General features: G+C 38.7%; 4 protein-coding genes and 1 non-coding gene across 9 annotated transcripts; 3 read left to right on the top strand and 2 right to left on the bottom strand.

Annotated features, from left to right (window-relative positions):
- Window positions 1-208: 208 nt before the first annotated feature.
- LOC129412236 (coronin-7-like) lies at window positions 209-3,838 on the bottom strand (the record flags this gene model as incomplete). The annotated part of the gene is made up of 6 exons (XM_055165396.1): window positions 3,490-3,838; window positions 2,438-2,534; window positions 2,149-2,229; window positions 2,011-2,081; window positions 1,250-1,436; window positions 209-285 (listed from the first exon to the last, which is right to left on the bottom strand). Coding segments are annotated over exons 1-6 (573 nt in total), but the record flags the coding sequence as incomplete, so codon positions are not given.
- Window positions 3,839-3,959: 121 nt separating this feature from the next.
- Window positions 3,960-7,970, top strand: dnaja3a (DnaJ heat shock protein family (Hsp40) member A3a). Of its 2 annotated transcripts, XM_020932797.2 has the most exons (12): window positions 3,960-4,196; window positions 4,882-5,018; window positions 5,113-5,196; window positions 5,263-5,469; window positions 5,546-5,698; window positions 5,772-5,919; window positions 6,020-6,084; window positions 6,480-6,608; window positions 6,681-6,796; window positions 6,993-7,090; window positions 7,233-7,365; window positions 7,607-7,970. In XM_020932797.2, the coding sequence occupies exons 1-11, from the start codon at window positions 3,989-3,991 to the stop codon at window positions 7,349-7,351; spliced, it is 1,464 nt and encodes a 487-aa protein (XP_020788456.1). In that variant the 5' UTR covers window positions 3,960-3,988; the 3' UTR covers window positions 7,352-7,365; window positions 7,607-7,970. The 2 variants fall into 2 exon arrangements, with proteins under 2 accessions (XP_020788456.1, XP_020788464.1); XM_020932805.2 differs by lacking the exon at window positions 7,233-7,365.
- Window positions 7,971-8,109: 139 nt separating this feature from the next.
- LOC110167460 (heme oxygenase 2) lies at window positions 8,110-10,857 on the bottom strand. Of its 2 annotated transcripts, none has more exons than XM_020932817.2 (6): window positions 10,739-10,857; window positions 10,035-10,098; window positions 9,835-9,952; window positions 9,266-9,757; window positions 9,000-9,123; window positions 8,110-8,920 (listed from the first exon to the last, which is right to left on the bottom strand). In XM_020932817.2, the coding sequence occupies exons 2-6, from the start codon at window positions 10,088-10,090 to the stop codon at window positions 8,793-8,795; spliced, it is 918 nt and encodes a 305-aa protein (XP_020788476.1). In that variant the 5' UTR covers window positions 10,091-10,098; window positions 10,739-10,857; the 3' UTR covers window positions 8,110-8,792. The 2 variants fall into 2 exon arrangements, with proteins under 2 accessions (XP_020788476.1, XP_020788483.1); XM_020932824.2 differs by having other exon boundaries at window positions 10,035-10,095; window positions 10,739-10,841.
- A 1,397-nt stretch (window positions 10,858-12,254) lies between these two features.
- LOC129412237 (tubulin epsilon and delta complex protein 2) lies at window positions 12,255-17,175 on the top strand. 3 transcript variants are annotated; one of them, XR_008633618.1, is made up of 11 exons: window positions 12,255-12,512; window positions 12,596-12,760; window positions 13,082-13,137; window positions 13,222-13,732; window positions 13,806-13,887; window positions 14,046-14,190; window positions 14,266-14,343; window positions 14,946-15,139; window positions 15,206-15,367; window positions 15,839-15,944; window positions 17,039-17,074. XR_008633618.1 is itself a non-coding variant. In XM_055165397.1 (10 exons), the coding sequence occupies exons 2-9, from the start codon at window positions 12,651-12,653 to the stop codon at window positions 15,350-15,352; spliced, it is 1,323 nt and encodes a 440-aa protein (XP_055021372.1). In that variant the 5' UTR covers window positions 12,256-12,512; window positions 12,596-12,650; the 3' UTR covers window positions 15,353-15,367; window positions 17,039-17,175. The 3 variants fall into 3 exon arrangements, 1 of the variants encoding a protein (XP_055021372.1); XR_008633617.1 differs by having other exon boundaries at window positions 15,792-15,944; window positions 17,039-17,070; XM_055165397.1 differs by lacking the exon at window positions 15,839-15,944 and having other exon boundaries at window positions 12,256-12,512; window positions 17,039-17,175.
- Window positions 12,835-12,908, top strand: trnat-agu (transfer RNA threonine (anticodon AGU)). Its single transcript has one exon. It is a non-coding gene; the product is annotated as a tRNA-Thr (tRNA).
- Window positions 17,176-20,885: the final 3,710 nt, after the last annotated feature.

The following is a 20,885-nucleotide window of genomic DNA, read 5'->3' as shown; positions in this document are numbered from 1 at the left end:
ACATTTGGAATACCTTGCATTTATATGTAAAACATGTGATGCATTTAGACCGCAAAGTGAATGGTTGATGATGGAGAAAATCTGTACTCCTGTAATCTTACTTTTAAAAAAAGTTATTTTTAATTATCTCTTGTTTGTTGTTGTTTGTTGTTTCTTGTTTGTTGTTGTTTCTTTTTCAAATAGCCTAACATATTTCTAAATTGCTCACCTTACAGGAGGAAGCCAGCAGTGAACCGTCTTGTTTCCAGCTCAAGCTCTGCAACTGATCACTGTGATTCTCCAGAACTGCATAGAAATGTTTTCAGTTAACATGATGCATAAAACAAGTCAATGCATGTGATTAAACATTAGGAATGTACATTATACAATATATTAGGAATAAAACAACATGAGTACAATATAAAAGTGAGAGGGCAATTTAGGGTTAAAAATGTGAAAAGGCATAATGAAGCAGAGTTTAAATAGAGTATTCACTCTGTAGGTGATGAAGATGAATTATGAATAGTACAACACATCCAAGGCCTTACTAGCATCTTGTGTCCACAGCACAGTGAAATTGATATGAAAACACACAAAAACAGAATGATGTGAAACCTTTCATAACACACACACAATCAGACAAAACACACAAGACATAAACATAAATATTTATAAGTCTTGATTACTGCTTCAATCTCACTCCTGAGTGATGTAAAGAGATGGTAGTAAAGAGAGAGCGTGGAGGTTCAGATGTGAGCAGCAGCAGCCAGGCCAGCTCTTATGGGATGGGGTAAATGGGGCAGTGCTTGTGTGCAGGACAGGGGTGTCAGGCCAGAGGATAGTGGCTATATCCTGAAGCCAGTTCAAGGAGACTGGAAGCAGGACTCAAACTAAAAACATTACCTCTGTTGCTCCAGCAATTAGACAGAGCCACAGGGCTGAAAAACGTAGGTAGCATAATTCAGACAGTTCTTCACAGTAAAAGAAGTAGTTTAAATAAATGTTTTTAAGCCAGTCAGATATGTGGTTTTATATGTTTATATTATATTTGACAAAGGAAAGCTGAATTAGTCTCAAGAGTAAGTAGAATTTATTTTTTTGTAAATGCTGGAAAAACATATTTTCAGACTAAATTAATCCAATAACGCACAGAGAGAAAACATAATGAAATTTCACACTGAAACACACATTCAGACAGTTGTGTGACACAGGTTTGATTTGTGATATGCATTCAAACTATGTTGCAGCATGCAGTGCCAGCGATTTGTACCTGCTAAAGGGGCATCTCGGCGGCTGGTGTCCCAGAGAAGCGGTGAGTTGGTGGCCCCTAATGTCAAAAGCCCAGACGAGGTGGGATGAAACATCACCAGTTCCAGTTTGCCCTGTCCTGGATGTAAGGTCAGCTCTGGTTCAGAGGGCTGCTCCAACTCTGGATCACACAGATGCCACAGCTTTGCCTATGTGTAAACAAGTGTTAGATAGGGTTATGCACTGTATATATGTGTACTCTACTAATTATAAAACTGGGTTAAGGTGATTATTTTGCTGTGTGAATATACGTATAATTACAAAAAATTATACATATTAAAAATGTATATAAATACTGAAATATGGCTGATCTACTACAACACATTAAGAACATGATATGTTCCATGTTCCATATAAATATAAAAATATAATAGCCTTTATAGATTTCCTCACGAAAAACTATGCTGAATGCTGAAACCACTTAAATATAACCAAGCTTCCAGTTGTAAAAGCTTGTGGGTTAGTATCCATTCTGGAAAGGATCCATGTATGTTTACATAGGCTGTGAGGCACACCGAAGTGGTAAAGTCTGAACATGCGGACTCAACATATTTCAATAAACACCTGTGCTCTTTAGCCTGTGGGTGAGGCTAAAAGTGCTGAATTTGGAGAGTTTTAGAAGGGTTTGAATAACAAATGAAGCTACCAGCAACCTTAGTGAAAAAAAAGTTCACTCGCTTGAAGTGCAATGAGATATTGAAAAAAGAGAACCCAAGATCTTACAGTATTATCTCCAGAGCATGTTGCAAGGAGGTACTCGTCAAATGGGGAGAAATCCATGTCAGACACCAACTCTGCACAAGAAAAAATATAACAAAAGGTTTCTATTGAAATTGCTTTAAATTGACTGAAATTAATTACCTGAATGACAGGAAATATGTGTCACTTTCCACTGGTCATCTGTCCCAGGTTTGACTGAAGACAAGCCCAGCATACCTCCCCCTGTACACACAATTTATTTTTAGTTTAATGAAACATTATTATTTATTTGTTCTGGTGTTCTATACTGGTGGCCAACATTAGTGCACACAACACAGTTAACAACACAGTTTAAATGTATGTGTTTTATTATACAAGAAGTTATTTTGTAATGGCATGATCCAAGTCTTATAGAGGTCATTATTTTGCATACGCACATAGCAAAACTTACCAGCCTGCTCTGTACTGAAAACCACCAGTTTGGAGCTTGCTTTGATGTGGTTCCCCTGGCAGAAGATGGAACCGCCATGAACATTGCTGATCCATTCCTAGGTGTGGCAAAGCATTCATTAAAAATATATATGCATGTATAATTTAAATTTGTAGTTAATTGTATTTCATGCTACTCTTTAAAAAATATATGCAGATCTTCATAAACAACAATGAGCAGAACTAACAGTTGTCAGTGTAACAAACAGGAAGCATCTAGCTGTGTGTGTGAATAGAAGAGCTTCTTAGAGTCTTGAGGAAGTGGAAATCCTCTCTGTATTGCATATAAAACAGCTTGCATTACTTCATAAAGCAAGACAGAAGACACACATGTCCAACATAAACCATTATTTAAACAGAGCTTCTTTGTTACAAGACACAATGCATTTTTTCTCCTAATAGTAAATTCCTCCTCTCCATTGGGATGTAAAACACAGATATATTAATAATTTAATTCCTCCAGGTGCTTACTGTTGAACAGAGCAAAGTTATCTATGTCACGTGGTTTGCTGCGCTAAATCTCTGGTGTTGGCTGAAGGAGCCATCTGACATTGGCTTCAGGGCGAGCATAGAATAGTCTCCCCCTGCTACACAGTATTTTCTGAGCATACCAGACATTTTACTGCTTCACTAAAGTACAGGCAGGGGGTTACATAATATCACTCCGCAGGAAAAGAGCTGCAAGTCAAAGCAAAGGATAGTGATCCCGTTTAGACCTGTTATAAATGACTTACAAGCATTCAGCAGGCGCATATAGCCTGACAATAACAATAAGAAAAACTCTGGGTGCATGCTGTGCTAGGCATTGTTAGCCTAGCGTTGTTGATTTTTGCAACCACATGACATCAGGGACACTAAACTATTGCACGAGGAGTGTGATTTCTACGCTTCTATCTAGACTTCCAGATGCGATGCAGAACATCCTTTGAAGGCGTAACCCAAAGCAGAAGTACAGCTCCTGTTAGCCAAGAATTTTAGCGATTCACTGAGAATAGGAGAGCTGAAAACACTCACCTCTTTCTTGGAGATCTTGGGAGTTGTGTTTTTAAATTTGGATGTCCTAAAGCGATTCATGTTGTCTTCTTAAATTGACTTTGGTGCCTTCCGGGTGCCTGTGTGGAGCTGGTTGGTACTCGGTAGAAGGCTTGTGCAGCAGCTGACAGCTCAGATTGCCCGTATGGAGGCTGATGCACACACAACTGTCCGCTCCGGAGAGTAAATCAGATATGTGTGTATGAAAAAGATCCCTACTCAATATGTCAGAGCTATATTAATTAAACCTTTAAGGATAATCTGTAATTACTGTAATACGTCTCATGCTTTTGTGTCAGTTACCCCTATAAACCTCCACATAAAATGAGAATTTGAACTTCCTATTTGTAAAAAAAAAAAAAAAAAAACTAAACTCACAAACACTATATCATCTTGATTCATACATAATCTTTGGACGCAATGTACGCGCAACGTCCTGTAGCGCATGCGCAGTGTCTACTGTGCAGGGAGTTGTGTGGGAATGATGGCGTCTTCTGTAGCTCGCAGATCCTCACGCTGGATTACTGTGATCGTGTCATCTGGACATTGCAATGCCACGGCCCCTAATGTTTGTAAAGCTATTGGAGCTGCCCGTAGTTTTTCTACTTTGGGTCCAGAAAAACTTTGGCGTGGAGGAACAGCGAGATGTGCTGGACCAGGGAAAGGGTTGACATTGAGAGGGTTGTCGGGTAAGAGCGGCACTGGCCTCTGCTAAGCTAATGGTTTAGGTTTAGTTTTGGTTGGATGACTATATTATTACCAACATAACAGTTAAACGTCTGACAAGACAAGTAAGAAAGCCATATTACTTTTGTCTGTATCTATGTTGATTTTGCTCTAATGTGCTTTCTGGAGGATGATGTAATGACTGTGGTGCTGCCATCGAATTTAAATGTCATTTGCAGTTTTTTTAAAGGTACACTACGTGTCTTTTCTCGTTAAGGGTCAGCGACCATCTTGTCTCTGTAGATATATTATTGCTGTGCCAGGATTGTTCCCCTTTGTGGCATTAAACGAGCGTATAATTGCTTTAAATTAATTAAAAAGGCTTTTAAAGACATGCATCACCGTGAGCGGCACGCCTGTCCATAGATCTTACACATAACATGGTTAGGAAGAGTAAGCTCCCCCTCTTCACGAGGATGGATAGGTTTAAGGTCATCATGTGGACTTTTCCAGACATAGCAAAAACATTCCCATGGAGATAAGGTAGATAGTGGATCCCCCACCAGAACATACTAAGCACACATTTTAAACGTTAAACATGTTAAAATGTCTGTATTCAATTATGTCTGTACTCATTATATTACAGATGTATGCAATGGTGAGTACATTTGTTCCCCATAAACTTACACACGGTTTCATGCATTTCAGGATTAAAATTTCCTAATGCCATGTACACACTGTCCTTCCACACAAGTGCCACCACCAGCAATAAGCAAGACTTCTATCAGGTCTTGGGTGTCCCTCGTACAGCAACCCAAAAGGAAATCAAGAAAGCCTACTATCAGGTATGCGTTGACCTAACAGAACACTTTTGTAGACATCTGATGGTACATGTTTCTAATTGTATTTTCAACCACATTTACTTATTTTATATTTCAGATGGCCAAAAAGTACCATCCTGACACCAACAAAGATGACCCTCAAGCCAAGGAAAAGTTTGCACAGCTCGCTGAAGCTTATGAGGTATATTTATTTATGAAGGTTTTTTTTTTCTTCTGTTATCCCAACTAATATTTAGGTTATCCTCAGGTGCTAAGTGATGAAGCCAAGAGGAAGCAGTATGATACATATGGGTCAGCAGGCTTTGATCCCAACCAGGGTGGTGGAGGCCAGCGGTACTGGTCAGGCCAGACCAGTAATGTGGACCCAGAAGAACTTTTTCGCAAGATTTTTGGTGAATTTTCAGGTGGACGTGGCTTTGGCGACTTTAATGCTATATTTGATCAGCCACAAGAGGTTTGTAGATGGAATTTGTAGTAATACTTGCAGCCTGTTCTAATGACTCTAATTTGCTCTGTTGGTTTTGTTGCAGTACATCATGGAGTTGACATTCAATCAAGCAGCAAAAGGTGTCAACAAAGAAATGTCAGTTAACATAGATGCTGCCTGTCAAAGGTGTGATGGCAAGGGGCATGAGCCTGGCACAAAGGTCCAGCACTGCCACTATTGTAACGGCTCTGGAATGGTATGAGTCTTACAAAAACATGTATTTAACATTATATTTAAACATGTTTAATTACGTTACATTTTATTTGTAGGAGACTATAAATACAGGCCCATTTGTTATGCGGTCCACGTGTCGTCGCTGTGGAGGAAAAGGTAGCATTATTTCTACACCCTGTGGCATTTGTCGTGGAACAGGACAAACCAAACAGAGGAAGACAGTCATGGTTCCTGTTCCAGCAGGTGAGACATTAATCGGAAATATTTCTTGGAATAATTAACATCTTCAATAATTCTATTATAGCTCTAACTATAAAACTATAAAAATACATGATTTTTGTAGGGGTTGAAGATGGTCAGACAGTTAGAATGCCAGTGGGTAAAAAAGAGATTTTTATCACATTTAGGGTAAGTATGCTTCACTTTCTTTTAACTGTAATTTAATTGCTATTAAATGGGATATGTTTAGTGTGTATAGTGAATGTGACCTGCTTTGGCAACATGCTAGCTAGGTTTAGTCTTTATGTCTACTGCTGCGTTCATTGAGTCACATCACAGCTGGTTGTGTCATGTGCTGGTCTTTGGACAAGTGAGTTGCTGGTCCCAGAAAGTTGGTCTACTACTACTTGATCATCTTTTCTCATTTATCGTGTGTGTCGAAGTGATAGACAGATGTATTGGTTGGCTGATATATTAACTGGTACCTGTACCAAACTTGGTGATTGATAATGGACATAACTTTTTGATGAAGGCAACTGCAGACTAATTTAAGATAAAATTGTATTTTCCTTTTGGTTTTCCAGGTTCAAAGAAGTCCAGTATTTAGAAGGGATGGAGCGGACATACATTCTGACCTTTTCATCTCTGTGGCACAAGCTATTCTTGGAGGAACAGCCAGAACACAGGGCTTATATGAAACTTTAAATCTATCAGTAAGTCTATTTAGATAGCATATTATTGTGATATAAGAGCTTTGATTTCTAACAAGACGATAATATTTTTAGATTCCTGCCGGTTGCCAGGCTGATCAGAAAATCCGTCTGGGAGGAAAGGGGATTGCCCGTGTCACTGGCTATGGTTTTGGTGACCACTATATCCACGTTAAAATTAAAGTCCCTAAGTATGTCTACAACTCATACATAGATAATAAATTACTGCTTTTGCATAAATGAAAAAAAAGTTAAAACGATAAAATATTTTATAGGCGCATGCTTTCAAAATAGTTAAGCTTAATATATTTAGCTGCATTTTCTGTTAAGTGGTAAAAGACTGCTAGTTCTTCATACTTTACCATGCTCACCCTTCTTGTGTTACAGGTCACTCACTGACAGACAGAGGACTCTTCTAATGAGCTATGCTGAGGATGAGACTGATGTTGAAGGAACTGTAAATGGTGTCACTGCAACCTCTACAGGTAAGATTTTTTTTTTTTTATTGTACAGTATACGCTTTACGTGACAAATACTTCCCTTTGAGTGAAGCAGGAGAAAGGTTTTTTTTTTTTTTTTTTTACTTCGGTCAAAAAATTAGCTGATGTAGTATTAATTTGTGTCCAGGTGGGGGCAGTGCAAAACGTTCTGTCAATGAAAACAGGCATGGCGAGATGGAAGGAGAGTTGAAACAAGAGGGGGGAATCTTCTCTAAATTAAAGAAACTGTTTATGCCTAACTCCTGACAGCCACAAATCAGGTAGGATTTCCGATTAGTTTAAGGGGATTTTATGCAATGCAGCACATAACTAGATATTTTTGGTTTGTGGCTGTCACATTAACAACCAACAACATACCACTTCAGCTGGTATTTTCAGATATTTACATATTACATGAGTATAGAGAGAGCTCGCGAGATGGTAGCATTTTGGTGTCCAGTTATATGTCAAGAATTCTGATGATTCATTAGGACAAACTCCCTTTTTTGTGTTTGTTTTAAGGTAAAAGGTCCTTTAACTGACCATCAGGCAGAGAATGCATTCGGTCTGAACGCCTTGAGGGTGCACAGTCCACAAAGAAGATGAACAGATCTGTTTGAATGACGATCCCTGCAATAAAACAAGGAGAAACACATCTGCTCTGCAGTGTAACAGTTAAATAGACAGATGTCAGACTTTCTTAAATGATTATGAGCCCGTTTGAAATGCAATGTGTCCATTAAACCACCAGATTTTAATTATATGAAAACCATTGTTGCTTTGACCATTGCTTTGACTCTCTCTCTCTCACCAACTTATCTGTTGATAGTCACTGTAAATAATGTTGTGAATTGTCAATTTACCAATAAAATATACTGTACATCGATGAAGAGTGGTTTCCGTAAACTGATTAAAATAAAAAAAACACATAAGGGAGATTTAATTGAAATGATGGTTAATAAAACCTATTTTTTCCCCATCAGTTGTTGTACAAAAAGGTATTTCTGCAATAAATGGAAAAGCAATTACAAGGAGGTTAAGTCAGGTTTATTTCTTGATGCATAATTTATATAATACAATATTCTGCAGTAAAACACATTTGAAGTATAAAGCATGATTTACTTACCAATGACAATGCACAAATGTGTACAGTATTTGGAAATTCTGAAGCAAAACATACAGTATGTGGCTGAAAATGCATTTAATACTTAACCTATGTCAGATAAGACCTGTCCTGTGCAAAAATATCAAGCCTTTTTAAAAAATAAACCATACGTTTGACATTTTCTTGTTAACCTAATTTATCAGTAGTATACAGTCTACCAAACTGCATGTTAAAATAAAACGTTAAAAGCAATCCCTGCATTGAAATTAAGTACAGTACTATTTGAGGTGCTATAATATTGCATTTAAGGTACTTTGTCAAATCCATTGCTCTATAATAATTGTACAAATGCCAAAATAAAACACAGTATCCATTGCATATACATTTACAATACTCCCCTCTGCTCAAAAAAAGCACTGAATATGAAATAATTGTTACTCATGAAAACATTTGCCCCTACATGACAGGTTGGATTACACTAACACTTTTATTTCAGTTCCATGTAATTCTAGTTAGGAGACTTAAAAGTTAAGGGTTTAAAAAGATTTCTTGTGTCACAGTTCACAATCCTATCTTTGCACATTAGAGCAGCTGACATCTGCATCACATTAAATACCATGCAGCTAGCCCAGCCAAAGCAGCAAACCAAGTAGCAAAAAGGACCTGTCCAGTTGGGTGTCTGAGCACAGCCATGGCAAGCTGACCGACATACGCTGTTCCACCTGAAGCCGCTATGGTACAAAAGGAGCTCATTTCAGATTTATCAAAAACAAAAGTGTGATTAAAAAGCTGGACGGAATATTCACTTACCCATTTTAGCTGCATAATAAGGACATTTACTAATATCTCCTCCCATTGCTCCATGGTGGGACATGCCAGCATCAGACACCTCTCTCGGAATGTTTTTACCAATGTCATCTAATTCTTCAAATACCTGTTTGGAAAACATTTAACACTTGATATTGTTGGGCTACACAAAGGCATTCTTTTGGGGTATCATGGGAGTTAACAAAACCAACAGTATTTTTTCTTGTTTATAAGATGAACCTTTATGCTCAGAAGAGTGTGTTTTTTACCTTTATGTTTAAGTGGAAGGCCTCAATAGCCTCAGCTACGAGCCTTTTCTTTGTATCCACATCCAACTCCAGCTCATTCATCCGACTCCGGTAAAGCTGTTTGAAAGCTTTGGGGCTATGAATACCCTCAAAATGATAGAACTCCAGCCCCTCTCCTGTAGGAGGGAGCTTCAGAGCCCTCTGTGCAACCTTCTTTAAAACTTGACCTCCAGACAAGTCTCCCATGTAACGAGTATAGGCGTGAGCCACCAGCAACACTGGGTCCTCTTGTCCCACTTGATGAATGCGTTCTACATATTGTTTTGTGGCTTCTGAGCAGTTGATCTGGCTTTTCCATTCAGGGCCATAAAAGAATTCAATGTCATGAGCTAAGGCTTCATGGCGGTGAAGCTCTGCAGGAAAATATAAAGGGGCAAAATTTGGATGGTCCTTATTCCTCTCAATTTCCTCCTCCAATGCAGTGTATGTGTAGTAAAGTGCTACTACACCAAGCTAGGAAAAGAATAAGCAAATGTCACAATATAATACTAAGGATGCAAAGTGTTTGGTTAGTTGGTTATAGGGCTGACCTTAAAAAGCTCTTTGCAAATGTTGCCCCTGAGAAAATCCTTTACAAATTGTGTATTCTCAGCCTTTTCATGAATTTCACGGGTCCCTGCTCCCAGCATCTCAGACAGATCTTCAGGCCTTAAGAAAAAAAAATTAAAAATTCTGATTCAAAACCAGGAACTATTTAGTGACTTATACAGTACTGATTTAGATGTTTCACCTGAGATCCTCATCCTTGTCTTCATATCCACTCACCATACTTGTACCCGTCTCCATTTTTTCTGCTGAAAACAAAAACAAAACACTTACTTAAAACGTACACTTCATTAAATTTGCTAACTATTATCGAACAAAACTTTAATTTCTAACCATACATTTTGTTTCTAACCCACTGTTTACATTAGTAGAAGCTACTGATATTTGTGGAAATATTGTATATCCTTGTTTGTGTTTGGGGCTGAGAGAACATATAACTCTTTCTAAAGGAACACGAATTTGATTATAAATCGATTTTAGCAAGATGTTAAATGGCTGTATTGACCGAAGTGTAGTGGGACAAAAAACATACTCGTGACCTAATGAACTGCCGCTGACCAGCAAAAACAGAACAATAACAAGCCACGGGCCTTCTGACTTTCACCGGAAAATGACAGCTAGCTTTCGCTCCAGATAAACAATATACTGAGATTCTTGGGACCATATTTTAAAGAGGATAATACAATAACTAGTTAACGTGAAAAGCTTTCATGAATTATCGCCATAATTATTGTTAAATCAGTTCATCACCCGAGAATGCGATAGCTCTCAGATGCTATCACAAAGCTAGCATTTAAAACGACGCCACATTAACCGGAGCAGTACAAAACCAGCTCCACAGTCACTAAAGATGCTGCGACTCTTTAAAATATGAGACTGTGAACAAACCTTAAAGTATGAATCGGACGGGAACAGTTGCATAAATAAGTGAGACTGAACTTGAGGGAGAAGAAGTCAACTACGCAACCTGCCCCCCTCCTGCCCCCCCAGCCGGTGTCACGTGACCATAGATATGTCCTGAGCGCGTGGATGTGGCGCGCTCCTCTGATTGGATAGGCTATTATCATAATACACTGCAGGAGGGGGAATATTTATTTTAAAGATTTTTTATTTATTTATTTTTTATAATAGCTACGCAAATTTATTTGAATAGCACGACTCATACACACTGTAATTGAAAGTCCTCTGCAGCATAAGAATACATTCAAATAAACACATAAAAAGATAAATAATTGTAATAAAATTTTGTTTAAATAGAAGACTGCAGGATAGAAAGTCATATGCACAGGTAAACAGAACTGTTTTGAGCATGGATTTGAAAATAGTCAGAGCAGAGCATGGGGCTGCAGAGGTCTGTCTTCCATCTTCAGGAAGACTTTTGGAAAGACCTGAAATTCCATGTGTTTAGTCCCAACTCTGGGCTAGGTAGGTAGACTATTCTAGACAAACTTTTCATCCCTTTTCCTTTAATTCCTCAATAGTGCAAAAACTACCTTTCATGTGGATTTAGATCAAAGCCAAAAGGAATCATTCTCAAGACTCAAGCATGAAAAAATTGCAGAAATCAGAAATATTATCATGTTTTTGAGTGTGCAGTGCATTAATTTGTGTGATAACACACTTTTTGTGATTCACACATGCTGTTCATGGATTATACATGATGTAGCCTACCATGTGTCACCAAATGGAAACACTTGAATATGAAAATGCACATCCTCTGCTCTCAACTCAATTTACATTCAGAGCATTGTAGAGAAAATACATTTCAAATACAGTTCAATGTTTATTTAGTGGTATTGTTGCCTTCACATTTACAAGGATATGCCATAAAGGTAAGACACTGCCCAAAATGCCAAGAAAAAAAAACTAAAAAACAGAACAAGATGTGCTTTTATTTCTATTATTAGGCCTAGGCTATTCTTTTGTTGGCTGAGACTCCCATAACAGATGTAGGTTGGCAGGCCAGCAGAGAATCTCCTCTCCACCTCACACTTCCACATACCCCCATATAGACACAAAGCCTGTTCATGAGCCCCAGAGGATGGAAGGTTAAAAGATGCGTGATGATTCACTTCCAAAGCAAGCTGTTGTTATTTGTCAGAAAAAAAAATAAATATAAACTACAGAACTGATTATTTGTGCATCCCTCCTTTTAACAATAATTAAATTACAGAATATTTATAGTTTAGGCTACTTGCGTACTCTAACTACTGCATAAAATAAAACCCATGGGGTCAAATATGTGCTGCTTATTAGTCTAATTTGCTTATCATTTTCCCTCAATAAACCTAGTCCGATGCAAGTCAGTCCAATATTTTTGCTAGGCCTGTGTACACTAACCGTACTGCCATGCACTCTGACTCTACTAACACAGCCATGGGTTAATGTCATACAGTCTATGGGGTTAATCCAGACGGTTAAAATTCAACTCCAAAATCACGCGAGAAAGAGCGTTATCACGATTGTTGTGGAAACGAAACGGGGCTTCACTTTTCAGCAATCTGACACAGTAGTTTTATCTGTGTTTTAATCCTCGTGGTAGCACCATAGATCTTTCGAGCTTAATTTGTTCTTAACAATCAAAGTATATTGCTTTCTAAACACTGTTATGGGAACTTTACTTCCTACTTCCTTTGAAAACGCGGTTATGATCTAAACAACAGTGAGTGCTAAACGAATGGTGCCAAAATGCAGTGTTTTTCATATCATTCGCACGTGCTTAAAAATAACTCTTTTGGTCTCTAGATTTTACTTGTATTTTCCTGCTGCATAAATCAACGAAAGGATTCCGCGGCGCTCCATGAAGATGGCGCTTTATATCGTCATTGAAGATAAACTAAAATCGTGGAAAGAACAACAAGCCAGGATTCATCAGTCAATTCAACTTTGTACCGAAATCCTAGATGTTTTGTAAGTAGTAGTGTTAGTGTCTAGTTGCTTTGCTCTACCTTCAAGAATACTTTTTACACGCGGCGTCATACGGTGGCGCTGTGGCTTAGTTGGTTAAAGCGCCTGTCTAGTAAACAGGAGATCCTGGGTTCGAATCCCAGCAGTGCCTTTTTGCTTTCGCAATGATTAAGACATATTCAAATGTTGGAATTGGAAACTAAAATTCCAAAGTGCCATATATATATATATATATATTACACACGCACACACACACACATAAAGTTATATTGCAACCAAACAAAAAAAGAAATGTACTTTTCTTTCTGCTTAACTATCTAACAGAACATCTCAGCCAAGATCATCCCCTGGGTTTCAATCTGAATGCAATTTACCTACAGGTTTGTTATTATTAATATTTGTTTAATCCATATTTTCTAGCACAAGAAGTAAAAACAATTCACAGACAGAATTGTTTCCTACAGATACATCACAAGTGGACAAAGAAGAAATAGATCTTCTTGAAAAGGCTCTGGAAAAAGCACTGCGAGTCCGCTCTGGTTTAGACCCTGTCACAGGCATTGTCAAACCACCTCTAAGTCAAAACAAAGAAGGTAGTGCTGCAACAAAAGATTCGCTGCAATCTTCTAAAGGGCAAACAAAAACTGATAAATTGATATCCAAAACAACTGAACAAAAAAAACAAAGAAAATATCAGACAACAGTCCTTAGTTCTCTCAGCATGAAACCAGCAGATGGTTTAAAATGTCTGCACTCGAATGCCCCTAAAAAAACAATGGGGGGACTGCCACATCATGGACAACATACACCTCCCAGTGGATCTAAAAAGCAGATAATCAAAATGGGTGGCACACATTCTAAAGAGTCTTTTACAAGCACCCCTGCCTCTTTTTCAAAAACAACGGAGTCAGGAGGAAATTGTCTGATTCAACAAGAGATATTAAAATGGACACATCTCAAACACAAGGAAAAGAGGTACCCCTTGTATACTAGTATACTTGTGTTTCAATATACTACACATTTTTATTTATTTTCTTCTGTTCTTCAGGTTGTGGGACAAAATTCTAGCCTTGGAAAGGAAATCTTCAGTGCCTGGGAGGGATCATTTCATGACAAGAATGAGGCACACGGTATGTTTTCTTGAACAATTTACAAAACTTACATGTATTTGTATTTTATGCACAGAACATATGAGGTAAGTTTTAGTGTGCACATTTGACTTGATACTGTATTATTACTCTGTGCTGTCTTTATACTCAGTTTGCAATCCTTGACCTTGTCCCCTCAGTTCCCCATGAGGTGGCCATGTGGTAGCCCAGAAAAGATTCAAGCTCTGGTGCACAGGCTGTTTCAACAAGGGAAAGATCCTACAGACGACAGACAGATGGGTGATCTAATGGCCTTGCAGACACCAGAAGATGACAAAAACCAAGGTTACAATCAGTACAAGAACTGAGGAATCATCAATACATACTCAAAAGTTATTATTTATAATCTACCCTTTTTAGGTGATACTAAATTAACATGTGAAATGCTGAAATTGACATCCCAAGAAATCCATCAATGTGCAGTCCAAGTCAAAAGAGGTAACATAATTCACAAATCTGACACTTTCACTCCTTTTTTCCATTTTACATATTGACCAGTATCTCAGTCTCTATGTAACATTCACTTGCAGCTTCCACTGATACAATTATCAAGAAGCTAAAAGGGTTTTTCCATTTGTGCCACTCGTATAACTCGTATCACCTTCAGAGTTTTGAGTATAGCCCTCCTGTACTTTTAGCTTGTTATGTTTTTATATCATTGTGCTCAACAGTTGTCCATACATCCTAGATGAAGAATGACATCTTAGAAAATAGCAAAGTTAGTTGTAAACATTTAAATGGTTTCCACTTTAAACTCATATAAATTGGTAGCAACAAATGAGCAGTGCTAACGAGTTAATGCAACTTCTCTATTATGGTGCATGGAAAATGAAAACAGAGCTGCAGTGAGCACTCATTGCCAGAGCTGTACTTTCTTTGGCCTTGACAAACCCCCTCCTGGTGGTAGGGTTTTAAAGCTGTCTATCCTGACGAAGCGAGGCAAGGGCCTCGCTATTTAAAGCTGAGGCAGCAGCGGAGAAAAGGTTTTAGGGTACGGTTGCTCACCCTCACACTCTAAATATAACCATATTTTCCGTTAGAGTGGGAATCATGGGATCGATGGAGGCCAGAGTGGGGTTGTCTTTGCCCCAAGAGAGCAGAGGTTGTGGGGCATGAAGGGAGAACGGCACCCCTGCCCATAACTGTTACATATACAACGGACGGAGAGCTGACAAAGCTGGAGACACTGAGGATGAGGGTAGCACAGCTACAACAGGAGGTTTGTCTAGAAACGGTAAGGGCTATAGTGCAGAAAAGTATTTTTTATGTAAACCTTGTATTAATGTACACTTTCTGACAGGCCTTGTCCAACACTTTGGCTCCACACCTTTCTTCAGTTGTGCAAAAATCTGTAAATCCCAGTCTTCTGAGAGACCTCTATTCTGTGCTGGGGGAAGGAGGGGAGCGGTTTCCTGCCATAGTACTTGACTCTGAACCTGACTCCTGAGACACATTGGACCCTGTAAGTAGATTTCAGACTTCTGCAACGGTTTATATGGAACTAGAGAACATTTTATTTTTGTACACTTTTTATATGTTAAAAAAGATCACATGATTAAAGGAAAAAACATTTGCAAATTTTAATTTGTTTAAATTTTGTGTGATGATAATCTTTGTGTTCTGTCTCAGAGGGAATAATCCTCTAGTAGATCTTAAGAAGTGACACTCATTTTGTGTTGTGGTCAAACAAATTAAAGTATGGGCACAGCATCAATAAAGTTCTTATATTGTACAATTACTGCACATTTCTATGAGCAATTATGGAAAGATGGCAGGATAGCATGGATAATCCTTACATTTTTCCATTAGTTTCTTTGTTAGTTTAGGTCCTTAAACTCTGATCTGGCAAATTTGTAACCGTCTGTTGCCCTCCATATTTGTGAGAGAGTGTTATAGAGTTGATTGGTGTGGTCTACAAAACTCATGCTCACAGATGACGTGTGGATGGCACGAGCTGCACCAGACTGGCCGACAGGTGTTGCTGGGTTCACACAGCAGGCCGTGGGTGTAGCAGCCCTCCTGAGCACTAGCAGAGTAGGGTGAGTCACAGAAGATGCGCTCTGGGTGCCTGTTTCTCTGTATGCTTCATGCTAGAATACAAAATCAACATATAGACATATGCAATCAATTTTATTCAAAGCATTGGCTGTCCTTGTTACACAGTTACCAAGAGGTGTTGAGCTTCATGTCATTAGGAGATTGACAGATACGTGCTTCCTCTGACCCACAACTTAAGCTGTTGCCTGTCACAAATAGAGCTGGTATAAGAGATAATGAGTGTTGCATGACCATCACATGAATCTCCTTTGTTTGTTTTCAGATTTTCTATGCTTTAAATACATAATTACATTTGGTTTGGGGTTGTCACTACATGCAAATAAATAAAAAATAAAATAAAAAATACATGTCTTAATGCATACTGTGCACAAATATAATGGTGGACAAAAGTTAGACAGAGGGTTTACCATATCAAGGGTTCTCTGCATTCAAGGAGAGCCTCCACTAGCAATATGTGTGGGTAGAAACAGAGGGGGACCTGTATGTGTGATTTTGTCACATGGACAAGTGTAAATAAACACAATAAAGTAAAAAAATATATATATTATTAATGGACTATTGTTTTTCCAATGTAAGTGTTTTCATTTGTGGTTTGTTTTGGGTGCTGAATCCAAAATGTCAGGATAGGACAATATAGACTTTTATATCAAGATTTGTAATACACTCTTTTAAGAATGTTTCTGTTCACCAAAGGCTCTTTCTCTAAGACATAAGTGCAATTGAGATGCAGTGATGGGGAGACAAGAATATAGGCTGTTGTGCACCCCCTCCCCCTTTCTCTTCTCCCTCTTCAATCGTTGACGTAGTATAAAAGAGCACGTATCAGGGCACTCTGACTTGCCCATTTCCCTCATAAGCCCCTCCTCTTTCTACAAGCTTATATATCCTCCTTCTCTTCGTTCAGCATAGTGTACAATGTGCTGCCAGAGCACCAGCAGGCACAGTGCAGAAAAAGAGCCAGAGAGAAAAGCAGAGCAGGGAAAAGTGTGAGTGGATTTCTGCGCTGAATTAGAAGCCTTCTCTTGTGTCATTTAGACTCCGGTTATTTCTTCAGTCTTCTCTTGTGTGTCTCCAGGTCAGAGCCAACCACAAGCCCAGCCCAGCAGTTGCTGATCGGTATCGGGATCTGCCAGCCCATAGGCTCAGCATGGGCTGTGCCACTGGCCACTTGGCTCTCCAAACCCAGCCACCAACCACCTTAGGGCATGAGGCTCATTCCCTGGAGGCAGGCGCTCCCAAAGTCCCAGAGGCGCTTTCATCCCTTGAGCGTCTGTCCCAAGCAACTGGAGGCATGGAGAAATCTTGGTACCGCTGCATCTTTCCTTTTGGAATTATCTCCTTGGTGATTGGTGTAGCGGGAACAGGAGTAACTTACACTTACAATGACCTGCCTCAGACTAAGGTGGTATCTGTAGTGCTATTAGTGTTGGGGATTTTGCTCCTGCTGATGGCCACTGCTTGTTGGACTGTTCATAAGAAGAAAAGAAGGAAAAAGAAGGAAGCAGTCTCATTAAATTCTGAAGCGTGCCAACTGTGAAGCTTACAAGGAAATGTGTAAAGCAAGTTGTCTAAACACCTGCCAAACCTGACATTATTTTGTAATTGCAAAGTTTGACTGGAGTAAAACTAGTGGAAGATAAAGTGAATAGGTTTTCAGAATGCATACAAATACGTCTGTAGAGAGAAAGACGGCATGCCGCATGGATCTGTTTGTTCTGAGGAGTTTGAAATGAGTTGCACATGGAGGCATCACAAACACTACTTTATCAGACAGGTATCCAGTGTCAAAACAAGCTCAGAGGAGACCCTTCACAAATATGTACTGCATACTGCACACATATTTACATGCACAGAAACGCGACCCTCACACTCCTCACCAGAGGTCGAAGTGTGTCTAAGATGATATGCAGAGCTGCTGCTGGAGCATGTGCTCACGTCACAAGGGACGTCAGTCACAGCATTCCTACTGCTGGGACAGGTGACCCTCCAAGAGGCCAGAAGTAGGCCAAAGACCGCAACTCGACACCCATCCAAATAAGCTGTGCAACCACGTCAACGGCCAGCGTCATTCACTCATCCTGTGACACCGCAGCAATGTGCAGGGGGGGCTTTTTACGCAATGGGACAGTGGAACTTGAGTCGATGAAGATCTTGCTGGAATCTGCATGGAGGAAAACTTTGAGACCAACTTGTTATGCGAGTCTAAAAACAGATGAGGCACTTTAAGTTTGTCAAAGATTTGCTCATTTGGTTTTGTCAAGAGAACATTTCGTAGCTACTGCTTAAAGGACAGAATTGCTGGCATTCTGACAGTTTGCCCTTCTGGGAGTGTTCAAGCATGTCTACGTGGAGCCCTCACATCAGGATGGGCAGACTGGGATTACTAAAGGGCATTGCCTTGGGTCCTGCCAGTACAGAGAAACTGTAACAGATGCCCTTGTCTAAAGCACTTCTTTGTAAATGCCTCGCACTTAAGGAACAAGCCTGTCACATTCCCATTTTCAGACTTATTTCTTACTCATATGTAGTTTTTTCTTCAGTATTCACAAGCCTTAAAAATGGTGATTATCAATTTGAGATCCCAATTTTGTTGGGACGTATACACTTATTATGATTTTTTTTTTGTCAATACTTTAACTTTATTGTTGCATTGTTGAGTCTTGAATACGATATACCAGAATTTAAAAAAAACAACAACAAGCAAACATGTAATCTGTTTTCCACAATTTTCTCCAGTCCACACACTTTCAACTTGCCACCCACGTTTGGGTCCTAGGCCACAGCTGAGAATATTAGGCTCTGCAACATCTTTATTGGCAGACATCACTGAGTGATGTATTATTTACACTTGAAAGTGTGAATGACGTATTAGTGATTCCTCCACTGTTATCAAAATTGAATCTTTGTAGGGCTCTAGGACTAATAATATAATGTCTTTCGCTCACTATAACACAAATGTGCATTGTACAAAGAGTCTGAAATGCAAACGTCTGTCTAAAATGGATTAACAGGATTAACTTTTTAAACTGTTATTAATCCCTCTTGCATTGATTTTGGCTACCAAATTAGTGACACTTGCTGCTGAGCAAAATGTGCCTATGCATCCATTGTAAGCTGTTAACAGAATGATGCCAAAGACTCTGAGGCACGTCTTACTAATTATCAAACTGCAAGTGGCAACCTATTTGATACATTGGATCACTGAGCTCACTGTTGGTGAATGGTCACTTATGTTTTTGAGGTGAGTAGAGCTAATAGATGAGTGGTGGAAGGCAATTGTGAAAAGATTTAAAGGAGAAAATTGTTGGATGGAGTTTTGTGGGGTCCAAATGGGAACAATGGTCTTGATCAGACCTGGGGCATTAGCAGGACTAGTGGACAGATGACATTAAAACAACGTCACAAAATAAGCTAAAACACTGCTTATTCCTCTCTGTTGTGTAAACATGAAGTGTCAGAGGAGATGTGAATAATGATAAAATATTATTGTTTGATTTTACTGAAGTACAGAATAGATGGTGAGCCTTATAGATTACACAATTGATTTTGAGAGCATCTGTATATGTCCAAAATGAAATGGAGGTAATTGCTTAGTCTATGTGATTATGGTTGATAGCAAGAAAATGTTGTGAAAGTGCAATTTCCATACATACAGTACAATGTGGTTGCTTGCTTGACAGATATTTGTATGCCAATCTGTGATGCCATTGCCTGTTCTTGTTAGTAAAAGTAATTTACCTTTTGCCTTCACTTAAAGGGAACGTCTACCTCTATGCTGCAGGGGAACTACACCCCTTTTCTCCTTGGGTAGCCTTGCAGTCTGATGCTGTTGGTCACTCTACTCAGTGGTAGATCTATTCTGTATAAATATCTTTTATATTTGTACTTTAAGTTTTCACTGAAATATATGTCAGTTGTATTCAATAAATGTAAATATGATCCATGGTTCATTAATAAAAACTAAGTATTAAAACTAAGTATACTTTTAAATTATCAAAAAATAGTAAATGTCACAATAATAAAATTGCAAACTTGATACTGATACTAAAGAAAAGGCTCGAGTCAATAAACATTCACAATGATTAAAACACTTGGGCTTTTTAATTTTTATACAATAGAAGAAGATAGGAATAAGAAAATATGAGCCATTTCTAAATATAATCATGTGACCTTATAATAGTTATAATATTGATAAAGATATAAACTATTCTAAAACAATTAATAGGACAAAAGTTTTACCTTTCCTTAACACTTTTTCTCAGTATCTATTAGCATCTGGGTAATCTCGGCTATAATATCCTGGTGTTTTCTCTCTTGTGATATTCAAACGTGACTGATAAATGGGTCTGCAAGAACATGATTTAATCATTCAAAAAGCACTCAAGAGGGCAGTATTCTGTATTTAAATAAGCTGTAGTTCTCAAACTTTTCATGCCAAATTGGCTACCACAACAAATTGGTCTTTCAAGTACCACCAGATTGAAACCAGGGCTAAACTAAAAATCGGATCACATAATTGCTTTAATGGTTCTGAAAAATGACTAATCCGAAGGAAATACAGACTATTGCGTTTACTACGTGCGTGTCCCTTTAAACACGGACCTTTAAACAGTAGTACGTTTAAAACTACACGGTCCATAATCCTCAGAAGGAGGCGTGACACTTAAAGTTCTTTATATTTATTTTGACCAATTGTATTCTTCCATTGGCAAGCGCGTACTTCGAAATTGCGTTACGTTTTCCAATAACAATCGTTCTTTTTTAGTGTTTATAAAGTCTAGCCAATCACCGCTATTGTTGTTGAAGATAACCAATGAAATGCCACTGTAGATGCGGGGAGGCGGATCCGTCTCTGTCCAATCAGATTGTCTTGAGTGTTTAAACAGTGAGCGCGGGCGGTGCTTCGGCGGCTTTGGGGCGGG

The sequence above is a fragment of the Boleophthalmus pectinirostris genome, unplaced genomic scaffold, assembly GCF_026225935.1.
Source record: "Boleophthalmus pectinirostris isolate CB_2022bp ecotype Guang Dong unplaced genomic scaffold, ASM2622593v1 HiC_scaffold_737, whole genome shotgun sequence".
Taxonomy (NCBI): Eukaryota; Metazoa; Chordata; class Actinopteri; order Gobiiformes; family Gobiidae; genus Boleophthalmus; species Boleophthalmus pectinirostris.
The sequence above is the reverse complement of the archived record's forward strand: the minus strand, read 5'-3'. Positions and strand labels throughout refer to the sequence as shown.